The 16,280-nt window shown below is 41.6% G+C and overlaps 1 protein-coding gene across 1 annotated transcript; it reads right to left on the bottom strand.

Annotated features, from left to right (window-relative positions):
- Positions 1-10,156: 10,156 nt before the first annotated feature.
- Positions 10,157-14,872, bottom strand: f2rl1.2 (coagulation factor II (thrombin) receptor-like 1, tandem duplicate 2). The gene is made up of 2 exons (XM_062555086.1): positions 14,727-14,872; positions 10,157-11,858 (listed from the first exon to the last, which is right to left on the bottom strand). Exons 1-2 carry the CDS (start codon positions 14,794-14,796, stop codon positions 10,768-10,770), a joined length of 1,161 nt encoding a protein of 386 aa, XP_062411070.1. The 5' UTR covers positions 14,797-14,872; the 3' UTR covers positions 10,157-10,767.
- Positions 14,873-16,280: the final 1,408 nt, after the last annotated feature.

Below are 16,280 nucleotides of genomic sequence, written 5' to 3'. Positions count from 1 at the left end.
ATGGGGTGCGGCTGGCGCGGGCCCCGTTCTCTCTGCTCGCGGATGGTGGTGGGGGGTTATTTGTGGATGGGTGGCGCCGCCTGTGGGTGGATTCTGATTGGTTCGGGGTGCTCGGCCATGCTACTTGGGCGCGCGGTTCAGATGTGGTGTGTGGGTTCCCCCCCCGGGGGGGGGGGGGGGGGGGCATTGTGGGTGGGTGGATGTTGCGTGCGTGGTGGGTGGGTGGATGTTTGCATGCATGGTGGACGATGTGCGGGATTCTCTTTTCGGGTTTAACTGGGTAACCTATTCCGACGCACCTGTCCCCACAAAAGAGGTGTGTAAAAGCGTTTTGTAAACCCTTTATAGTATAATCATTTATATCACCATTGTTAATACCAACCATCATGACTTACAGTAATACTAACACACTCTATTTCTCTTCCCTTTCCCCTATACCTCACCTGTGAGGTAAACCATTACCAGCCATCAACCATCTCTGTGCCTGTCCCTCATCACACCTGAAGTCACATCCCTCTGACTGCCCTACCATCGCCATTGCCTTCGCCATCCCTATGACTGCCCTACCATCGCCTGCTGTGGTTCCCTGCCCGAATCTTTGGCCCACGCATCCCAGCGACCCATCACTTTCCGAAATAACTAATGGATTACTAATGGACAATTTATTCCCTACACTGGACTATTTGAACTTTCATTGTCATTGTAACTTTCAAACTACAAATGACTTACTGTAACTGACCCCAGGCAGATGGGTTGGGCCCTTGAGTCGTGGATCTGTCTGAGGTTTCTTCCTATATGTATCTCCAATTCTAGGAAGTTTTTCCTTGCCCCTGTTACTCATGGGCTCTCTTTGAATGTTTAACACTCTGTAAAGCGCCATGAGACATGTGTAATGTTTTGGCGCTCTATAAGTGAAATTAAATTGAAATTGAAAATTGTTCCAAACACACTATTGAATTTGTCGTAAGAAAAAGTAAAGGTTGAATCATTATCTCATCAAGATTATGCCTATAGCCAAATTGTTTGTCACTTAGTTTTACAGAGAGCTTAGAGGCTATATAACAACCTAACGTTAGTGAGAGGGTTTGCGTAGGCTGAAATTCTGAAAACGTTATGAAGCTATTGAAAACATTATTGTTTTAGATTTGTATGGATGCCAGAAAATGCTGATTACGGTTTGTAAGGGTAAAGCCCAAGCCTACAAAGTGTTTCTGGAACTTTGTCAGACCTGTGTGATGGATAGAAGAATATGGCAAGCTTTACACTAGTTCCAGAAGAATGAATGACGAAAATAAGTGGACTAGCCTACTGTGGATAACTTAGACCATAAGGTAAGAAATCGTTGTCCTTACGTTTAGCTGTGTTCGTTACTTAATTAAAACGTGAGCTGGGCAATCTGTTTGATTGTCGTTAGCTAAATACAGGCTATAATGTTACCCAGAGCTAACCGGTTAGCCTAGGCCCATTCAGGTTTAGCGCATGGTAGGCATACTTCAACGTTAGACCAAAGATCCTTGATTACTGACAGCTGAGCATTGACGTAACAATTAATCTTTGCCGCCAATGCATCTCAACGTTAACTCTATGGGAATTTTAAAATCTTTTATCGTAAATATCTCTACAAGTATAAAGTTCACAAATGTGAAAAATACAATGGACAAATCTCTGTTACAAGACCTTTGTAGGAGTGTTTGAATGACGTCGGTTCAGTGGTTTTAATGTTATTATTGGTCGGAAGAAGAATAATTATCCCAATAATAATAATAAGAAGAACAGTGATAACAGTACATTGCATTGACATGCAATGTAATAAATAACAAAACTAAATAAAAGTACACTTAAAACACAAAACCATCAAACTAAGGGGGAGGGAAAGCAAGGGTGTAAAGGTGGGTTTTGAGCCTTGATTTAAAAGTAGAGATGGAGGGGGCGTCACGTATGTGTGGTGGCAATTGGTTCCACAAACGTGGAGCCAAAACAGCAAAGGCCCTGTCACCTTTTTGTTTTAGTCTGGAGTGGTGGATATGTAGAAGACCCTGATTGCAAGATCTCAGGGATCTAGTGGCTGAGTGGGGTATTAGGAGGTCTGAAATGTAAGATGGGGCCTGGCCGTTGAGGGCTTTGAACACCATTAGTAGTATTTTAAAGTGGCTCCTTTGATGCACTGGCAGCCAATGAAAGGATGCAAGAACAGGTGTGATGTGATCCCACTTTTTTGACCCAGTTAAAGGAATAGTTCGGAATTTTGGACATAGGACCTCATCTCCAACTTTACCGAGGTGATATAAGTCGGTGGAGACCGTTTTTATCGCGTTTAACCCCTTCCTTCAGTTGCAGCGTTCCCCTTTGCTAACGCTGGTTCTGAGCTAAGGCATTTCAATGGTAACATCAGTCTGACATCAACAACAGTCTACTCACTCCACAGCACACCCGAGACAAGTCAATTAAAACGTCAGACTATCGATATACATGTCCGTGTTGATAGAATAATTTTAGAAATAAAACTAACCTTGCAACTCAATGATTTATTACATTTTGAGGGACTAGTTTCTCAATATCAATCCACCACTGCCATACAGGGAACAAAGTAGGCTATTGCAATGCGATGCAAGGTTAGTTTTATTTCTAACATTGTTCTATCAACACAGGCATGTGCATCGATAGTCTGACGTTATCATTTATTTGTTTCGGGTGTTCTTTGGAGTGTTTTCAGTGGCAGGCTGGATGTTACCGTTGACTTGCATTACCAGGTTAGCACGAGATGAACGCTGCAACTCAAGGAAGGGCAGAAATTCACTGAAAATGGTCTTCACCGAACTATATCATCCCGATTTAGTTGGAAATGAGATCCTATGTCCAAAATTCTGAACTATTGCTTTAAGAGTCTTGCTGCTGCATTCTGGACTATTTGTAGGCGTTGTATGAGGGACTGGGGGAGACCAAGGTAAAGGAGTTACAATAATCCAGCCGAAATGTTATAAAGGCATGAATAATTGTTTCCAGATTATGATATGACAGAGAGTGTTTTATTTTGGCTATAATTCTAAGATGGTAGAAGCTGTTTTTAACCACGGCAGAGATTTGCTTATGAAAGCAGAGCTCAGAATCAAAAATGACACCCAGATTTCTAGCAGATGGTTTTACAAAAGATGTCAGACTACCCAGGTCAGTTACTGTGGGGTTTTTTGCTTTGGAGGGGTTAAAAATGAATATAGCTGCAAGCGGCTATGGCGGGCCCGAGCACCTGCGGTGCGGACCGGTGACATTTCGGCATCTAACAAAGCAACACATACTTGTTGGTTTGCATATGCATGAGCAACACACATGCCCACCAAATTTGGTTAATTTTCATCAATGTATGTGTCAACCACAGCAGACAACAAGCTAGGTGGTGCTATAGAGTCCCTAAGCCACACCCAAGGCCAGAGCTCTGTCTCTGACTAGCAGCAGCAATAACACACAAGCGTACCTAATTGTCGTGTACGTATGTGTCAACAATAATAGACAATGTGCTAGGTGGCGCTATAGAGTCCTTAAGCCTCACCCTAGGCCAGAGCTCTATCCCTGACAAGCAGTAGCAATAGCACACATGCCCAGGCGCGTGCCGTCCATATGGGCAGGTGGGGCAGCGACCTCCCAGATGCATCCTCCTCAAAAACTAGTTCCTCAGTAAATCACTGCTTCAAGTCTATTTTTTAGTAATATTATTGTCACATTAACTATCTCTAGTTTCTATAGGCTTTCCAAATAATCTTGGTCTGTTGACATCAACTTTTGGATAATGGTGGCGATCTAACTGAGTTTAACGTAGTCATGTATTCTTGGGGCGGGACACCACGACGGCCGCATTCCTCCGTATTTTTATAGCATAACCCTAGCGGCTTCAATAAGGATTGTAACCCACGCTAAAAGACGCCTGTATGGGCGGCAAGTAGACTGCCCTATGGTCATATTCTAGAACGGTGGTCAAATTATTCCGCCAGTACAGGCTATCGTTTAATTTCCAGATGCATGGCCACTGGCCAGTTGCACCTGTGCATAACCGTGTTGAGTTTCTGTTAAAAACTATTTGAGAGGTTGAAATGAGAATATAAGCTAGCTAACCCTGGTGTCTTCCTTGGCTTAGCAGTTAGTGGATTTAGTAACGTTCATGGACAGCGCAAAAAACAAGAAAGCAACGTTCAAAGGTAAGCTAGAGTCACGTCAAAGATTGTCTAGTTGCTTTACGAACCGTCTCTGGCCACGTCCTGCATTTAAACTGAGCTACAGGCTATAGTTCTGCAACGAGTTATCAGAAAATTATTCATGACACCCAACTGTATTGAGTTGCAGTTACAAAAACCAAACTAGGCTACTTAAAAACAATAGTACATCAGTTAGCAATTAGGCTAGTTCCAGACAGAGCACAGAAAACTAGCTTTGTTTACCCATAGCAACAACGTTGCTATGCTTTGCTGGTTCAACGTGATGAGAACGGTGCCGAAAGAAATCTAATCTAGAACTAATCAACTGGGCTGATCTACAAAATATTCCACTTACATTTCTGACTGTGACATGATTTAAGCATAGAACAAACTCTTGTGAAATATCACATTTTTAAATTTGATGTTTCTGCCCCACCAAAACGTATGGCCACCGCACGCTACTGCACATGCCCACCAAATGTGGTTCATTTTCGTGAATATATCAACCATAATAGACAATGTGCTAGGTGACGCTATAGAGTCCCTAAGCCACACCCTAGGCCAGAGCTCTATTCCTGACTAGCAGTAGCAATAACAATTTCAATTTCAATTTAATGTCGCTTATAGAGCGCCAATACATTACACATGTCTCATGGCGCTTTACAGAGTGTTAGACATTCAAAGAGAGCCCATGAGTAACAGGGGCAAGGAAAAACTCCCTAGAATTGGAGATACATATAGGAAGAAACCTCAGACAGATCCACGACTCAAGGGCCCAACCCATCTGCCTTGGGTCAGTTACAGTACAGTCATTTGTAGTTTGAAAGTTACAATGACAATGAAAGTTCAAATAGTCCAGTGTAGGGAATAAATTGTCCATTAGTAATCCATTAGTTATTTCGGAAAGTGATGGGTCGCTGGGATGCGTGGGCCAAAGATTCGGGCAGGGAACCACAGCAGGCGATGGTAGGGCAGTCATAGGGATGGCGAAGGCAATGGCGATGGTAGGGCAGTCAGAGGGATGTGACTTCAGGTGTGATGAGGGACAGGCACAGAGATGGTTGATGGCTGGTAATGGTTTACCTCACAGGTGAGGTATAGGGGAAAGGGAAGAGAAATAGAGTGTCTTAGTATTACTGTAAGTCATGATGGTTGGTATTAACAATGGTGATATAAATGATTATACTAGAGGGTTTACAAAACGCTTTTACACGCCTCTTTTGTGGGGACAGGTGCGTCGGAATAGGTTACCCAGTTAAACCCGAAAAGAGAATCCCGCACATCGTCCACCATGCATGCAAACATCCACCCACCCACCACGCACGCAACATCCACCCACCCACAATGCCCGCCCCCAATGCCCCCCCCCAGGCGAACCCACACACCACCCCTGAACCGCGCGCCCAAGCAGCATGGCCGAGCATGGCCAGCCAGAGTCCGTCCACAGGCGGCGCCACCCATCCGCAGATAACCCCCCACCACCATCCGCGAGCAGAGAGAACGGGGCCCGCGCCAGCCCCACCCCAACCACAACACCGCACGAACACACACCAACGGCCCGACCAGGACACACAATCCGATCCGCCCCGCCGCCCAGGCCCCCCGGAAGCAGCGCCCCCAGAGCAAAAGTCCAGAATGCTTCATGTCTTTGGACGTGTCCTCCTGTCATCCTGTTGACAGGTTCGGGAGGCGTAGGGAGGCGATGTAGTGTAATTAAAATCGTTAAAATCATTGGACATTGGTGTAATGAAATTAAAATCGTTAAAAACATTGGACTTCCACTCTAGAAACACCACCCCAAGAAGAATAGCTATAGCAAAACACATGCCCACCAAATTTGGTTCATTTTGGTGAATGTACGTGTCAACCACAACAGACAATGCGCTAGGTGGCGCTATAGAGTCCCTAAGCCACACCCTCGGCCAGAGCTCTGTCTCTGAATAGCTATAGCAAAACACATGCCCACCAAATTTGGTTCATTTTGGTGAATGTACGTGTCAACCACAACAGACAATGCGCTAGGTGGCGCTAAAGAGTCCCTAAGCCACACCCGAGGCCAGAGCTCTGTTTTTATCTAGCGGCAGCAATAACACACAAGCCCACCAAATTTGGTTAATCTTTGTGAATGTTTGTGTCAACCACAGCAAACAATGCTCTAGGTGGCGTTATAGAGTCCCTAAGCCACACCTTTGGTTAGAGCTCTGTCTCTGACTAGCAATAGGAATAACACACAAGCCCATCAAATTTGGTTAATTTTCGTGAATGTATGTGTCAACCACATCAGGCAATGCGCTAGGTGGCGCTATAGAGTCCCTAAGCCACACCCTAGGCCAGAGCTCTGTCTCTGACTAGAGATAGCAATAACACACAAGCCCACCAAATTTGGTTCATTTTTGTGAATATATGTGTCAACCACAACAGACAACACGACAGAGCGTTCTTAAGCCTTCTTTAATCATTGTCTAATGTTATGGAAAGTTTAAGATTTATTAACCAAGGTGTTGTCACACACACACATTGCAAATAAGTTTCAGGATTGTGGTGCCTTCTCTCATCCTCAAGTTGGGTTATCATCTGTTGGCCTCCTTACCACCACCAGAGACGCATGGGGGATGGGTGAGAGAGTGTGTGGGGGGGTAGGCATGCAAATGAGGGGGGGGGGGGGGGGGGGGATATGGGGCTAAGATAGAGAGAGAGAGGAAGAGTAGAGGCAGAGGGGACAAGGGGGAGGGCGTGTGTGTTCTTAACTCTATGGAAAGCTCGTTGTGTGTGTGTGTGTGTGTGTGTGTGTGTGTGTGTGTGTGTGTGTGTGTGTGACCCGAGAAGGGGGGTGACAGAGTGCGTGCGTGTGTCTGATAGTTGCAACAGAGAGAGAGAGAGAGAGAAAAGGAGAGAGAGGAGGGGCTGTGCGATTGGGCAATTATGAAATTAAAAATAACTCACTTTCTGTTAACATGGTTAAAATCAAAATTGCAGCATAGGTTGCTATGACTATCATTATTCATCAACTTGCTTCAAAACATTTTAGCTAAAACTGTGTCCACCACAATCATTAATGCACTTTTAAAAAACACAAACAACACCAAATTCAAAACTTTGTATATGACTGTCACTACAAACACGCTAACTTACACTCCATTAAATTTTAACCAAATTAGTCACTGTTTTCTGCCTATAACACCAACTTTTTGTTCCTTTTATAAGACACCTAGGTTCAAACCTTCGCCATTTCGATACTTTCGAAATTCAAAAATCTGAATATTGGAGTTCTGAGCCTGTTGATTGCCAACTAGTACTAAAATCATCACAGATCCATTAATTTTGGTTGGATTTTTATAATATTTTTCTCTGGAATGAGTATACTGTTTGGGGAAAAGAGTGGCATATTGACTGGTGTCATAACTTTGGGGAATAGTTGATTGCCAATGAAGTAGAGATGAATGTATTGGAAAAATAGTGAAAAAACGCCTATTTTTTCAGTGGATGTTGTCAGCACATGTGTTCTGTCCATTTGGAAAGCATTTATTGACAGCTTACTCAGCCCATTGATAATCTGAGGGGAAAAAAATCATTTTTCGTATTTTTTTATAAAAAATACAGGGTGCATTTATATACTAAAATGGCCACATTTTTTTTCGCAATATTTCCGGCAGAGCAGACCCTCCGATTATTGACTCTTAGGGTTCAAGTTAACAGGACAAACACAAATAAAAAGTATGACAGACCATGTCAGGTTCAACCCATTTTTGAGACTTTGGCTCCCTGACTACTACCCCTCTCCAACTTTCCTCTCGCACACATTCTGTATGTAATGGATAAATTCGTGTCAATCAGATTTGCTGAACCACCTCAGATTTTGTTCAAACCTCGTCTAAGTGCAAGAGTGGCGTTAATGGCAAGGCTAAACTTGTAGGCCTACACATTTGGTATCAACCATATATCATTGTTCTGCCTTGTGGCAAAAATAAAAACCCCTAGCCTATATGTGATCATTACCCAAAATGAAATCACACCTAATCTTGTTACATATCTTTATGAGCATTTTTTTTTGCAAAGACCATTGGCTCAACATCAATAAAGTATTTTTAGACAAAAAATGAGTTGACCATGGACGTTTTCCCCCATGCCTTATGGGCATGCAGTTCAAATGATTTTGCCTGATTTTTACTACTTGTTCATATTGTTATACAACTACTTATACTATTATTGTATGACAGTTGGCATACAGAGGCTATGGCAGTTGCACTAGGGGCCTTCTTGCATTTTTGTGTAAAGAACGTATACAGGGCCCCCACCTTGGGCCCCCAAATTGTTAAATCTGTCCCTGAGTCCGCTACTGCTATCGCCTATGCCTATAGCTACTACCAACTACAGGGAACAAAGTGTAACTACTTAGAAATAGCCACTAAAAAATGGGCGAGTTAGAAAAGGAGCCTGCTTGTGATGTCAGACATCGCAAAGCCATTGAAGTTCAATTGTGGTTGCCAAAGAGGGCGCCATTTGGTCAAACGGACCATTTTAATACCCAGCCTAAATATATGGTTTTCATTAGGCTTGTAAAATTGCAATTGAGTTTATTTATTTTTTAAATCAAAGTTGAATATATACTATTTCAAAATCAGAGAACACCATCCATTCTATGTCCTCTTTAAGCAGGATTGTCAGTGTGGTGCTTCGACTTTTAAATAGTAAATATTTGTATTTTTACTTCCTCCACCACTGCACTGCACTGCACCCCCCCCACCCCCCCCAGCCCCCGCCAATACAGACACACAAACAGGCACCCTACCTAACCCCCATACACACACCATTTCATCATTCCCCCCCCCCCACCAACACACCATTACACAATACCCCCCAAATACACACCATTTCATCACCCCCCCCCCCCACACACACACACACACACAATATAATATGTAAATTATGCAAATTGTGTGGCTTTGCATAGGACAGATAACAAAAGAAATTACACTCGTCCAACAGCTGCTTAGCAGGATGGATATACAGAGAAACATTAGGTTTGCTAATAAAGGAAACCTGCCAGTGAGCAGAGAGCTGTACTATGAGGCAAGATAACTGGTAACTTTGGGAATAACCATTAGTCTCTAAAAGAACACTGCACTTAGCAGCTATCGTGTCTTGTTTAGTGTTGTTAGGAGATTAGTGGTTACTCTTGAATTTGGGTTAACCTTACTTCATAGTTTGCCTTCATCTTAGTGTTAATGATTTGTAACAAAGCTCACTTTCTCGAACTTTTACGAAACCCTTAGTGCAACATCCCTTGCTCAGCCTTCATAGTTCGGAATTTTGGACATAGCACCTTATTTCCAACTTGTGTGCCAGTGTGATATAGGTCAGTGGAGACCGTTTTCAGCACATTTCAAGGGACTTAATATCAGTAAAATCATAATAGCAGTTTTCCGCTGCCGTCTCCTTACTGCCAACTACAACTGACAAAGTAAACTATTGCAATGCGAGGTTAGCTTTATTTATAACATTATTCAAACAGACATGTACATCAATAGTCTGACGTTATAATTTATTCGTCTCGGGTGTTCTGTGAAGTGGGTAAGACTGTTTTTAGTGGCAGGCTCAAGAAACTGTTGACCTGAAAGGACTGGATGAAATGTGCTGAAAATGGTCACCACTGACCTATATCACACTGGCTAAGTTAATGAGGTCCTACTGTATGTCCAAAATTCCTAACTATTCCTTTACGTTTCCCAGGCTCTGATGCTGTTGTCCCATCAGATGACTGCATACGAAATTACAGACTGGGAGTAGATATTCAACATCTGGCTGCACAAACGTAATTGCATATTTTCTGTCCTTTCATCTAAACAGCCTGAGGGGTATATTGTCAGCCAAAGATGAGACAACCTACTGCATTATCTGTAAGATGTAAATACAAATCACCTTCCCTGCAACCCCAAGTTAGGCTTTCTTTAAATTGAGATTTTTTTTAGAAATTAGTTTAAAAAATGTTTATTTAAGTGTTATACAGTTTTGTGCAAATATGGCAGCTTAGAACAACACACCGAAAATGATAAAACATATGACCTAACCCAGTATCATACAATTCATGGGATGCATCAAGATATTATGTAGGCCTCTCTTCTCGGTTATCTTATCAGGAAGTGAACTGTACTACCACATGTAATACAATAATATTAGCATATGATGATAACACTAGGTCAGGCCAGACATGAAAACATATTGCCCCACTATGGGGTATAAACAGAAAGAAACAAAGGAATCTGAAAAATAAATATTTTAAGTACAGTAACACAGAAGTTCTATAGTAAAACACATAATGTGTTATACTACACTTAAAAAAAAAGGTGATAATGAACGAAAAACAGCAGTGAAACAGTAATAATCAGATTTTAAGATTAACATTTGTGAACTTGGAAGACTGAGGGACAGCCGCTTAAAAACACAAAGGACGACAGATGTTTTTATTCAAAACAATATAGTTTGGCAGGTGGTAACAATCCAACAATTACTTATCCATAAAATATGCCGCTTTTAAATCTTCCGTCTATGCATCACATGTGATTGTACATTTGATTGTTTTGAATTAGCAAGAACTGGTCTGTGTGTTGGAGTTATCAGACATGTATGTCTTTGTTTTTGTTGAGTACTTCATAGAGCTAAAGGAAACCCTCATTCTCTCTACAGTCCTGTTACTGCGACAGAGAAGCATGTTCTTCACATGTGCTCTGAAGTCCTCCGATACATAGTAGTAGATGAATGGGTCTAAGCAGCTGTTAAAGCTTGCCATGCATAGTGTAGTGATGTAGAAACCATAGGCATTGTTTTCTATCCCATTGCTTAAAAGGGAGTAGTGCACCACCAGCATGATATTGCTCGGGATGAAAGACACAAGGAACACAGCCAACACTGTTATGATCAGCACTACAGCCTTCCTACGATTCTTTCCAGCATTGCCTTCCGTCATTGAGTTACCAACTGCACGAAGTAGCATGAAGTAAGCTACTATAATCACCACAGTGGGTAGCAGGAAAACCACAACAGCCATTGTCATGAAGTAATAGTATGAATACTGGATAGACTCAAATACCTTATTTGGGTTAATGCTACTAACATCATGGCACGTGGTGATCTCAGGGTCATTGAGCTTGACTGTTTGTTGGTAGAGGTAGAGTGGGGTGGTGCTGGTCCAAATGAAGAACCAGATGAAAAGGGAAATAAGTATTGCCACACGGTTATTCTTCTTCACTTGTGAAAATGGGTGTGCTACTACCCAGTACCTCTGAACACTCAGACAGGCAATAAAGAGAATTGAACAATACATGTTACCATAAAAGAAGCCAATCAACACTTTGCACAACCCCTCTCCATAAATCCAGTTGTTCCCATTGAAGTGGTAAGCAATCTTCAGTGGAATCCAGATGACAAACAGCAGATCTGACAGAGCCAGGTTGGCCATGTAGATGGAGGCTGGGTGCTTCTTCTTTGTTCTGAAGAGGAAGACCCAGAGAGCCATGAGGTTGGCTGGCAAACCCACACTAAAGACAACTATGTAGATAATGGGGAGGAAGACTGTGGTAAGACTGCTTTTAAGAATTTGTGTCGTTGCTTGATCCACTTTGACACGGTCTGTGTTTTCCACCTCAGTTCCAATAAATCCTCTTCCTTTTTGTGCAACTGAAATACAGATTTATGAAAAAAAGATGTAATGTCACTGAATTTGGATTAAGAGACAAATTACTTTGACTCAATGTACTGTATTACTTTGACTCAAATTTACCTTACAAATAACACAATGTGTATTAAAAGTATGTAGTCCCAAACTTGGGTCTTAGGGGGTCACATTTTTAAAACTCTAAAAACAATTTGTACATTTTGAAATTTGCACTGTAACGTTAGCTTGGGAATCAATGGTTCTGCAACAAACTAGCCTATCGGTGAGAGTTCTGAAAGTAGTCCCAACATTAACAAAAACCGTGTGCTTTGGTCAGATGAGACAAATATAGAGCTTTTTAGAATAGAATAGAATACTTTATTGATCCTGTGAGGGAAATTCGTTTCTCTGCATTTAACCCAATTTTACCGAATTAGTGAACACACACAGCACACAGTGAGCACACAGTGAGGTGAATCACACACTAACCCAGAGCTGCCTGCCCAAACAGCGGCGCTCGGGGAGCAGTGAGGGGTTAGGTGCCTTAGGGCAGGGGTTCCCAAACTTTCCCATGACAAGGCCCCCCAAATACCACTAGATTGTGGCCAAGCCCTTTTGCATGATGTTGTACTTAACCCATCAACGATACGGCAAATGTAGAAATAAGTTAATAAAATAGGCCTATATAGGTGAAAATCTATTTATTTTATAGGCTTTGCACTATTTAGGGATGCAATGGTTTTAGACGTTTCAAGGTATTTAAAAAAAAGCACTGATAGGCACACACAAGCTGAAATAGTTTTAAAAAAAGTGTGACTGTGTTTATTACATTACAAAAATATATAGGCAAAACCTTATTGCCTTAAGCGGGATACAGATCATGCACAGCAGTCTCTGTTCAACCCTCCACACACACAGAAAATGGCTTGTCTGGTTTCTATTTCATATTTTGAATTCATAAACTTTATATATTTTGTTAACATTATAGTATTTTGAGATCTGCATAATTACTTAAAGCTAAAAATATTCAGTAATTTGAGTACTTCACATTGATTGCACTTGTCTTTAATGATATCACAGGGGTGGTGTGTAGGTCTAATTGAGTGCCTGTCACTTTAAAAAGTTTGTGAACGTAATTAGGTTTCATTCGGTTTTTGGAAAGTAGTCACGCATAGTTCAAGGATATATGTTTTCATTACATAAAATGAATGTTCAAAAACGAACCAGGTAAAGAAAATATTTCTGGTGTCATAGAAAAGATAAGTGTCTTGCAATGTTAAAATCTATGACTTAGGAGTAGCATGGTATTGTGTGTTGTCCCGTTCACTTTTTCCTTGGTCATTAATTGGCTGGGTGCCTCTATCATGACTTTGAGTTTGGTATCTGTTTTATGTATCCAATGAGTGACAACCAGTGCTCAAAATAAAACGTTACGTATTCTCCTGATAACGTTAGAATGGATTTAATATGAATGTACATAATTATGTACATAAAAAGACGCCGAGTGGCTATATGACAGCCACAGCGCACGTTTACGGTGAAAATGTTCCGCCTTTTAAAAGGTGTAGCCTAAATCCGAATCGTGGTTAAATCCATCAAATTAGACAACAGAATCAGTAGGGTACCAATTTTGCTTCATAGTAGCCTAACAGGCCTATATCAAAAGCAGGCTCAGATGACGCTGGACGCAATTTAACACACGGTTTCCAGACCGTGGTTATCAACCGCGATAATAATTATAGGGTTTGAAAAGTAATTGTTAACGTCAACATTTTTATCATGGTTTACCTTTACACTGTAATCGTTACAACCCTAAACGGTGTACAACAAATTATTATAATGGTATTTCATATCAATACAATAATATAAATATTTTATGATTTTTTTTTTTGCTTGTACAATATATTTTCATCCAACTTGCTGCGGCCCCCCTAGCGCCCCCTGGCGGCCCCCACTTTGAAAACCACTGCCTTAGGGCACTTCAGCCGTGGACTGGTCGGGGATCGAACCGGCAACCCTCCGGTTACGAAGCCCTAACCAGTAGGCCACAGCATGCCTACTGCAGCCATGCAGAGATAATGGCATGTCCACTCAGTTAGTTGGATCTGAAATGTATGATCCGTTTGCGTTTGCCTTACAGAACAACCGCAAACAGACTGCTGCTTAATAGTTTCCTTCTCATCCTGATGTTAGCCAGGGCTATGTTAACCACTAGTCTAGCTTACTGCTAAACAGGACATTTCAGTAATAGCCTATGCATGCCCCCTGTCAGGCTATCCACAATATTCATGATGGCTTACCTATTCGTAACAGTAGCCTTAGACTAGGACCGTATTTGCTTTGCGTATAGGCTTTAATACCCATGGTGCCGAATTGTCAACATTTTGAAAGACAATGAAATTATTAGGTAGCCTAGCTTCACATAGAATAGACATAAAATGAAAACCGGACAGTTCACGAGTAGGCTACGATATACATGTATCCATCATTAAGCTGCGACAGACAAACAAAACATGATCAGCTTTACTGCAACGCACAAGTAGGCTAGCCTACTTTTCTGATGCTATGGCGCAAGACCGGATAAGCAGGTTTTTGGTTTTCTGCCCACATAAGCCCGCACCGAAACTTGTTATTTGCACGGTTAAAGCTAAACTGTTAAATAAGTTAGGCTATCCGTTAATATCAATGAACGTTCATGGTAGGCTTCTCGTTTAATTCTACTCACCAACGTACAACGCTTAATTTAACGCTTCAACGCTTAATTTTGTTTACGTTCATGAAATAACTATGACCATGCCTATTCCCAATCTGATGTAGACTACTTACCTGAAAGATAAACTAGTCCAACATGACAGATACATCGAATTAAGAACATCACATAATTTGCCTACCTGTTTGTGAAGCTGTGTTAAATGCACACCATAAAAATATCAAGAGTTTAGCGAGGCTTAAGGCTGCCATTGTTGGAGATGCTCTTCCGCCTTCAGGTGATCACCTATACTTTGGAAAAAATGGCAGTAGCCTACTATTGACAGAAACTGTGCCACACCCTGTAGGTAGGCTATCCAGTCACATGTCAGGGGTCATATTACCTGGTTTCGCTCAGTTTGCCGCATTGAACATAGCTTGGCTGTTGAAAAACTTTTCAGCAGGATTTGGATAACTTTGATTAAAAAAAACAAAAAAATACATAATAGGCTACCCTGATCCAACAGGCGTAGGATTTCCAGATGGATTTCAGGAAGAAAATGTAGCCTACTACAACTTTAGAATTGATCAAGTAGACTGTAGCCTAATACTTTTGTCGTTTAGTGTAAACTAATTATAGGCAACATTTTGGCACCACTTATTAGTAAACAAAACCAATAGAATTTTTGGTTGCTCATACTAATGATTTTAACACATTTTATTGGTGTTTTGTGGTACAAAATCTGTGTTTTGGTGTTGTTCGAAACTAGTTTTTAGATGTTGTGTCATGAACAGTGTTGGTAGTAACGGCGTTTAAGTATAACGCCGTTACTAACGGCGCTACTTTGTCAGTAACGAAGTAATCTAATTAATTACTTTTCTCATCGTTGCAACGCCGTTATCGTTACTGAGAATTTAAAGCGTCGCGTTACTACAATTTGGCTGAATGAAGCGAGTTCACTGGATAGGATCATATATGGAATACCCTCCCCTGAGCTATATATTATGTATATTAGCCTAATCACCCTTGGCCTTGACAGACTAGGCATAGCTACCAAGATACTGTACATCAGAGTGGAATATGGAAATAATTTCATTAAAGGCACCCCAGCAAACAATTAACGTTCTGCTAACTTTCACTAACGTTAGCTTTTGGTTCCCCTATGGTTCGTTTTTCAGCAACCTACTAATAACGTTTAGAGAACGTTATCTCCAGGTTGTCAAAACAAATAACGTTCCCCTAACGTTTTTACAACTAAAGAAAAAAACGTTATATTCTGGTTGAATCCCAGCAAGCAAATAACGTTAGCCGCTGGTTCTCCTGTGGTTAGTTTATCAGTAACCTTCTAATACCCTGGAGAGAACGTTAGCTCCAGGTTATCAAAGTTTCCCGAACGTTATTACAACTAAAGAAAAAAACGTTATATTCTGGTTGCATTTCTCTTTTCACACAACGTTGCTACTTAGTTGTTTTTAGGTATCTTATTTGTATAACCATATCGGTATTCTCTGGTTATGTGCGTGGGGTTGATTGATGAAAATCGCCCCAGAGTTTCTACGAGTTTCCAATTGAACACGGCCAGCAGCCACACTGCAAAGTCGGAATAATTTGTTGCAAAATCGACATATAGCCCTATTCTATTCTTCCCCCCTCTGTTGGATTGATATTCGGCCGACCAGCCAGCCCGTCAGCTAAAGGGGCCAGCGAAGCTAGGTTGAGAAACTTCCATCTCGCGTCCGTGAGTGGGGTGTTGGTG

This window comes from Sardina pilchardus, chromosome 14, assembly GCF_963854185.1.
Source record: "Sardina pilchardus chromosome 14, fSarPil1.1, whole genome shotgun sequence".
NCBI classification, from domain to species: Eukaryota; Metazoa; Chordata; class Actinopteri; order Clupeiformes; family Clupeidae; genus Sardina; species Sardina pilchardus.
The sequence above is the reverse complement of the archived record's forward strand: the minus strand, read 5'-3'. Positions and strand labels throughout refer to the sequence as shown.

What these genes read in the sequence shown, in the direction of transcription:
- f2rl1.2 (XM_062555086.1), bottom strand. Translation starts at nt 14,796, where the DNA reads ATGGCAGCCTTAAGCCTCGCTAAACTCTTGATATTTTTATGGTGTGCA. An exon ending in TAACACAGCTTCACAAACAG is followed by an intron (nt 11,859 to 14,726) that starts GTAGGCAAATTA and finishes TCTGTATTTCAG; the next exon opens with TTGCACAAAAAGGAAGAGGA.